Source organism: Pseudonaja textilis, chromosome 9 (genome assembly GCF_049901715.1).
Source record: "Pseudonaja textilis isolate UNSWEBS1 chromosome 9, rPseTex1.2, whole genome shotgun sequence".
In the NCBI taxonomy this organism is placed as follows: domain Eukaryota; kingdom Metazoa; phylum Chordata; class Lepidosauria; order Squamata; family Elapidae; genus Pseudonaja; species Pseudonaja textilis.
The window spans coordinates 18,776,257-18,784,867 of record NC_141998.1 but is presented as its reverse complement, the minus strand read 5'-3'; the positions used below and the strand labels follow the sequence as shown (position 1 = coordinate 18,784,867).

The 8,611-nt window shown below is 38.5% G+C and overlaps 1 protein-coding gene across 2 annotated transcripts in view; it reads left to right on the top strand.

Moving 5' to 3' along the window:
• The first annotated feature begins 5,018 nt into the window (after positions 1-5,018).
• Positions 5,019-8,611, top strand: part of ARHGAP32 (Rho GTPase activating protein 32) — a 107,009-nt gene continuing 103,416 nt past the window's right edge. For both annotated transcript variants that reach the window (XM_026709197.2, XM_087939106.1), the window contains exon 1: positions 5,019-5,126. In XM_026709197.2, the coding sequence (XP_026564982.2) occupies positions 5,019-5,126 (108 nt within the window). The remainder of the gene's footprint in view (positions 5,127-8,611) is intronic.

Below are 8,611 nucleotides of genomic sequence, written 5' to 3'. Positions count from 1 at the left end.
TTATTTCTCCCTTCACAGGTAGTCCTTACATAACGACTGGTTGCTTACAGACCATTCAAAGTTACAGCAGGGCCCTCAAAAGCTACTTGACAACAGGTTCCAGTGTTCTGATGGTCACAACAATGGCCAGTTGCAGCATTCCTCAATTTACAACTTTTTTGATGGTTGTTGACCTTTCTGGCCTTTCCAGCAAAAAAAACAAAAACAAGCACCCACACCCAGAGCAACACATTTACTCAGTGTTTGTTTTGTGACTGTGGGGTTCATTTTACGACAGCTGCCTAAAAAGGTCGTAAAATCGGGTTGGTTGTGTGGGGTGCTCAGTTTATGACCATCGTGACTTCTGATCAGCTGGGAGCGAACCAGTTCACCCCTGCGCTGTACTGACCTTTATTGTCCCAGCTGATCTGCACAGAAGAGCGGATTGCCACTCCTAAGCTGTGTTACTCCCCTGAAGTAACATAGGTAAGGAGTTTTGCATTGCTGTTCTTGCGCGCGCAAAGTACAGCATCCCACCCCTGCCTGTACATGTTTCCTTCTGTCCATGAGGTGACACAAAAGTATGTCCTCCTAATTTACCCTGTCCCAAGAGCCAACATCGATCTTGCCTCCGTAGCAAGAATGTCACATGATGATATCCTAACACCATAATATACTTTTATCTCTTATTGATTTTATTGTAGTTTCTTTGTCTTGGAATCATCCAGATTCCCTGAGACTAAGGCTGACGAGTACTTTATATTATTATTATTATTATTATTATTATTATTATTATTATTATTATTATTATTATTATTATTATTATTATCATCATCATCATCATCATCATCATCATCATCAAATCTTTATTGGGATTCACAGCCTTTGGGGCTGGTTGGTAGTTCAACGGCTCGAGTCCTAACCAAAGACCTAGGAACTGTTCAGGTAGCATCGGAGGATAATAAGCGGTTCCAAGTAGGGTGGTTTTTTGTAGAATCAGAGTATAAATTCAATGTATCAGTGATAAATTCAGGATTTCCAAATAGCGAGGTAGCCCTTTAGGTATTGCTCCAAGGGCTCCGATTACAATTGGAATAACACACACTTTCTTTTTCCAAAGTCACTCAACTTCAATTTGTAAGTCCCGATTTTTTCTTGCTGCGTGTCTTCAATTCGTAAATCACCAGGTATTGCAATGTCAGTGAACCAACCCTTTTTCTTTTCAACTATTGTTATGTCAGGTGTGTTGTGGGACAAGTGCCTGTCCGTCTGAATTCTGAAGTCCCACAAGATCTTGACTTTTTTCATTCTCCAGAACCTTCTCAACCTGACATTCCCAGTAGTTGTTACTATACTCAAATCCAAACTTTATTATTGTTGTTGTTGATCACACTAAGCCTGATGTTTGGCATTTATGTTCACCTATAAATGGAACCCAGGATAGACAGACGATCTTTGATGGTGTTAAAGTTATTGCTGCAGTATGTAAACTATTTCAAGTAAAGCTATCTTTTGCAGTTGGCTGATAGTGATTTTGTCAGTGTCAGTGGTGTTCAAATGGTGCTCCCATTGTTTTGGGATTATTATTATTAGCTAAGGGAAAAAGTGATAAAAACATCAGAAAGAGGAAAACGAGAGAATGATTTTAATAGCTTATTTCAAGAATTCCTCCTCCCGATTGCCATAATCACACAGTGTTCCCATATTAACTCAGATTCAACAATATAAATTGAAAACAGGTTTTGAAGTCGGCAAATGTCTCTGATTTTTACATTATTAAATTAGCAACGAGTCCTGTTTTAGATAGCAATTTCAGAATATTTGCACATGGGACAAAGCCTAGTTGTTCCACTTCTGGCAAGTTGAGAGCTTTCTGGTCTTAGTATTACGATTGAATTAGCATAATGTCATGGTTAAATTAGATTAATCACAGATGAATTATTCAGTGCCACTGAAGCAACTTTTCTTCTTTAGCCAATCTATTTGGAAAACCATTCTTAAATAGCAGGCAAAATGATGCAATATTTGGAGTACTTTGTTTTTGATCCTGACAGGGCTCCAAGATGACTCAGCCTTCCATCCTTCTGAGGTCAATGAAATGAGGACCCAGATTGTTGGGGGCAATATGCTGACTTTGTAAACCACTCAGGGTGCTGTATATATAAGTCTTATATATGTATACTTGTATATAAGTATATAAGTCTAAATGCTACTGCTAAGTGCTAAAATATTGGTATCTAAATCTCTTATCATCATCTTTTTAAAAACCCCATAATCCCTTGCGGTCTGGAGTCTGGGCAACTGAATGGAGCTAGTAGTGTTTAATGGCCAGATGCCCTTCCTGTTGCCATTGCAGAGTTATATTCAGCAGATATATTTTCGTTGTGCCCAGAGAGAGAAATATCTGCTTCTACCTGGGATGAAACTCATAGCCTCCTGATTGTGAGGCGAGAGTTCCAACTCTAGGCCACTGTACCATTCCTATCCAAATCTCTTTATACTATCAGAATAGAATATAACTTTATTACGGTCTTAGACCAGTAATAAACATCACTATTTACAATATATATATAGAAAAATACTGACACATTATAATACATTGATAGTGGATAAAAACATCCGTTAAGAAAATACATGTTCTCAAACAGTTAGGGGCACTCCCTGGTTTATATGAGTGGAGAGCCAATAAATATGCGCGTAAATATCATTTTCCAAAGATTGTTCTATCTCCAAAAATTGTCACAAATTGACAGCTATAATTCTGTAACCAGTTTTTTTCTAGTAGACATTGCAGCAAACACAGAATTTTGCCACTACACGCATAATAGCTGGGTTTGAATCTTGGAGGAGAAAGTCTACATAAAAATTTTCTGCCCTCCCTGGCAATCTCTCTAGGAAGGGGAGAATAGACAATGATCTATAAACTCTGTATAACTCACAGTAGAATTAAACATGTGAGATATCTTCAGCTTCTGCTTTAGCACATATACATATCCGTTCTGCTCTTGGTATTTTCTTATATCTGCCCTGACGGAGTGCTGATGGGGGAATATTAAATCTGGCTCTGAAGAATGCTATTCTTTGTTTTGGGAAGATTAGATCATTTAGATATCTTGCTGATTCCCACATATATACTGTCAATATTGCTAGTCTGCCTAGTATAAATCTTCCAAATGTACCCAAGAGGGGGAAAAAACTGTGACTGAGATAAGATAAAAGATAAGGATCTCTATCTCTGTTAAGTGATCTGCACATTTGGCATTTTGTAAAGGTGGATGCGGTTGAAATGGCAGATGGGATTGACTTTGGGAGATAGGAGGAAGAACTGCAGCTTAGACAATAGTCAGATAAAATTTGAGCCCGAAGGAGGAAGCTTCTTCCTGAAGCTTCTCAGAAGAGACACTTCCTAGTTTTGGAGAGAGTACAAGTGAAGGAAGGGAGGGGTAGTTTCAAACTTTTCAAGATTCTGTTAATGTAGCCCTTAAAATAAAGTTAATGCTAGTAAAGTAGTCCTCGTTAGGCTTTTCATCTTATCCACCTAGATCCGTGATGGCGAACTTATGGCACGCGTCCTGGAAGTGGCACACAGAGCCACTTTTGCTGGCACGCGAGAGGTTGCCTGGAAGAGGCATGCGCCACTGCCCAACAGCTGATTGTCGGGTATCTGGCATGTATGCGTTGGGGGGCACAGGAGATGCACACCAATGCCCAGAGATGTGCGGCGCATGGGAGATCGCATGCCCAGAGACGCATGACACACGGGATCGTGCACGCATGCGCAGGGTTGTTGGGAGCCCCCCAGCATGCATTGCCTTCAGGATGCTGGCATGTGTGTGTGTGTGTGTGTATCATGGGAGCCGAAAAAGGCTAGCCACCACTGACCTAGGTAGTAGAAGTGATATCAGGCATAAAATGCTTACAGGTAGTCCTTGACATACGGCAGTTCATTTAGTGACCATTCAAAGTTACAAAGGCACTGAAAAAAGTGTCTTGCGATGATTTTTCACGCTTACGACCCTTGTAGTATCCCCAAGGTCTTGTGATCAAAATTCAAATGCTTGGCAACTAGTTCATACTTACGACTGTTCTTGTGTCCCAAGGACATTTGATGCCCTTTTGACAAGCCATTTAACAACTAACTAACTTACCAACTGCAGTGATTCACTTTACAACTGGGGCAAGAAAGGTCCCAGTTGTGGGGGAAGCTCACTTAATGAGTTTTCTCACTTAAACAACAAAACTTTTGGGCTCAGTTGTGATTGTAAGTTGAGAACTATCTGTATTTCCCTGTGCGTGTGACTATCCGTAACTCTGGTTTATCTTTGCCTATTTTGGTAGATAAATATACTTCTGTACAAACCACTGGATTGTAATAACACATCTTCTTATTTTCTAAGAAGGCTTCTGAGACTCAGTAATATTACTGGAAAATAAAGATGAAATTGAGGCCAACATTTTTATTTTCAGCAAGCCAACTTTAGTTTAGTTTAGTTTATTGTCATTGCACCTCACACAACGAAATTAAATACCATTTTCAGTGTAAATTATGACTATGAAAATAAACGCACAACCACACTTCCTTCACATTCTTTACATTAAATTGAAAACCCCTGATATTGCATTAATATTGCGCTATAGAGTAGAATTCAGTAGAGTTACTGCCCTGGGATAGAAGCTGTTTTTCAGCCTATTTGATCTTGATTTTATTATCCTGTACCGTCTGCCAGATGATAATCATTTTAAAAAAAAGGGTTCCCAGGATGAGATGGATCTTTGAGCATGTTTTGAACTTTCTAAACTTGCCAAAACCTTTTTGAAGCTTGCCGTTAACAAGGAATGGTTAAGGAAATAAGAAAGAAAGTCAGATGGAACAAGGGAGCTGGTGTGCCTCAGGGAAGGTGCCCACAGAAACATTTGTGCCCTTAGCCAGGTGTATTGGGGAGCAACGATAAATGCTTGTGAATTATTAAGAATTATTAAAAGTGTTTAACTTACTCCAAAGATTCCGTTTATTTATGAGTCCATCTTTTTCTTCAAGAATGATGAAGTCCTCTTTACATGCAGAAGAGGATGATTTTGTGCCTGAGCTTCACAGAAGTATCCATCCCCGTGAAAGACCAGATTGGGAAGAGACCCTCAATGCAATGGTAAGGCATTATTAACAATATTATTTGGTACATTCTGCTTGTAGTTGCCTAAACGGCCTGAGACGTGTAGAATTTTTAAAAATGCGCTCGTGACTGGATGAGCTTGAAAATCCTAAAATGTTTCCTCTTGGATGCGCTCCACACGTAGGGGGGAAAGATGATGATGTGCCCACTGAGTGTGTTCCATTAAATCATCTTAGGTAGCAGAGCTTGTGATAATTCATTGTCAGTAATGCTGCAGTGGTTCTCGGGCTTCATTAATTTCCCCTTTAGCTACGATCCACAAAATGTGATCCTTCTCCCTGAGGAAATTAATCTTACAAGCATACATATTGACTAGCCTTATGATAATGTAGTCTGGAAAATCCTGACGACATGAATTTAAGGTAGTCCTCTTTTAGTGGCCACAGTTGGGACCAACAGCTCCTCCATTAAGCAAAACCGAGTGGGGAAATCACGTGGCCATGACTGTGGTACTCAGTTTCACGCCTTCAGCTTTTTTGCCTTCTAATCAGTCCCCTGCCCTCTGGAATATTCACTCTGATGCTGTGATAATTGGCGTGAAGGGAATTAATGTTTGTATTTACATTCATTGGTGAGGAAAGGATTACAAGAGAGTAAGTGGGCACACAATGGAAAATAGCACGTTAATCCTGACAGTCATGAGTGCATTACACAAATACTCCACTGTATTCCCCGATGTGTGCTTACCTGTAATCCTTTTCTCTCCAATCTCTCTGCTCTGTGAAGTAGGGCAAAGAAAGTATGTTTGTGTATATACACACATATGGTGTAGGTGTATGCAGACATCCATAATATTGTGAAAGTGGTGCACGCCATGTAAAAAATGGCTCACCTTTTGTATACTGCCTTTCCATGCAGAAGTATTTTCATTGAGTAGATCTCATTATTTGATATCTGTAATGTCTGTTGGAAGGAAGAATTTTCAAAATGCTTAAATTATAACGCTATAATTATGCAGTTAATGTGGCTTAATTGGAGTAATGTGAATATTAGTTGAAGACTTGTATGTTTACTTACAGTAGCTCTTTATCAGTGCAGAATATCACTGACAAACATTATTGTGATGACTGCTTAAGGAGTATCTCTCTGGCTCAATTTGTCTAAGCTTGGGTTTTGTGCATGGATATGAAAAACCAAAGCATCACCGGGGTTATAGAGATGAGATGGGAGGAAGGCACTGTAAAGTACTTCCTATTATTGTCAAGAAAACAACACGATTGTATCCATACAGTTGCTAAGAAAGAATCAAGCTTGACTTCAGGACATGTTTACCTTTTAGAACATTTTCTTTTCTTTTCTTATGATGCTAATGCCTTTTATTTGCTTTTGTTATTCAGCGATCATTAGGGGGGAACCCAAGGGAGACTGGCAGTTTTTCATAGTGAGTTAACTATTAATTGGTATAATAGCTAAACATCTTCTGTTCAGATCTTTTCCTGGTGTTTTGAGGCTGCTTTGCTTGTTTTTCTGGTTGATAATTAAATGGCTGTTAAAATATGTTTTTTTGTTCTTCCTATTTGAATGCAGAAGCTTTAGTAATTGAACTACTTTACCTTTGTTGCAGTTTTGTTCTTCTGAATTATTTTGTTATTTTTGTTTGTGCAATACTAGGGACTGTTTTTGCAGAAGTGGTGGTGGAAAAAGCGTTTTCTTCCTTAGGAAGACTATCTTGAATACAAATTTTATACTATTTCAAAGATGTAGTGGTTTGTCATTAATAGAAAGTACCAAAAATGATTTGCTTGTTGTTGCTTTTTTATCATATGCATTAAATACAATATTACTTTTTGAGGGAAATACTGTGTTTTCCCAGAATTAGCAACTTTGGTATTTGATTGATCAAATCTACTAATATTAGTTTGGTGAACATACTCTCAAGTCTTTTTTGTTTTTTTCTAGCTGGAAATCTGCCATTTTTCCTTACATTGAATACCATAAATCTGGAATATATGACAAGTTTTTAAGTGAAGCAACAGAGGTGGGATTCAATTTTTTTGACTACCAGTTCTGTGGTTGTGGCTTGGTGGGCGTGGCAGGGGATTCCCCCCCCCAAAGTTAAAACAGGTGTTTGTAGTGAAACTTATCAAAATTGCGCGTATTTAAATTCTGAATGTGGGATCGGTCATTGTGAAAGGCATCAAATTGCGGAAGTCCTTTCTGCCACAGCAAAATTATAAGTTATCTTATCAACTTGCCATTCTGCTTTATTGTGCTTTGCAAAAGGCAGCCTGATGTGAAAACCCATTCAGTGGTTACCTGTAAACAAATTGTGGTTGGACAATTGGTAATGGGAAGGAGCCAGCAGATGTTTTCTCACCAATTAAGCTGTTTGGCGGCTGTGGCCATCAAAAGACTTTCAGACTGTCACTGTGTCTCAGACTAAAATACCTCATAAGATTTCATTGTAGGGGAGAATTGGATGCTTTGCAGCTGAGGAGAGGCAGGTATAACTGTAGGGGTAGAAGAAGTTCCACCAATATAGAAGTTGCTATGCTTGTTTGGTCAGATTGTAGGCCAGTGGACTGTTCATTGTAGACACCTTGAAGCAAAGAACCTTGATTATCTTTTATTTTTCCCCTGCATTCATTGTTTTTGTTTTATATTTAGTTAAAACTGCTGAGGACCTGTTCTGTTCTGCTCTGCTAATATCAGTGTAGAATGTGAAAGCCCTGTTTCATTTCACTTTGATTTTCAATCAGGATTTCTGTTGATGAATCAGATCAAATTTTCCCCATTTACTTGAATTCTATTTTTATTTGTTTTCATCCCACAAATCACTTGCCAACTGAGAATTACAATCTAGCTGGGATTTAAACATGGCGAGCAAAGCTAAAATAAGGTTGGTTAGTTCAATATATTGGTGGAATTTAACCATTTTTATCATATATTTTATCTATTTATCATTTTATTCTAGAATTTTTAATTGTATATTTATTGAGTGTTTTTATTTGTTCTGGTCTCTGGTCTATAATTGTAATAAATTCTGATTGGATTTGATTGAATTTAACCATTATCTTAGTATGTCAGGTCATAATATTAAACATTTATTTGTGTACAAGACTTGGTATGCAATCTAACAGTAGTAAAAATAACATGTTTTTTTTTTTAAAAAAATAGCAATAGCCAATATAATACCATTCTACTGAGGTCTGATTCAGAACACCACCAGACATAGAAATCATTGCACAGCTTGCTGAATATTCTGATTTGTGGCTGGGGAGAACAGCCAAGTTTTTAAGGGTTTGTGGAAAGCAAAAAAAATAGAGTCATCTAAAACTTGCTCCCTAAGGCAGGCACTGTGATAGAGAAGACATATCTTTGGGGTCCTGCCTGGGTCAGATTTGGTGGGATAAGCAGAAATGATGAGAGACAGGCGGTCATGTAAATTATTTGGACCCTTACCAGGGCTGGGCTTCAAAACTTTCAGCAACGGGTTCTCTGCCTGGTTGCTGGGTGGGTGT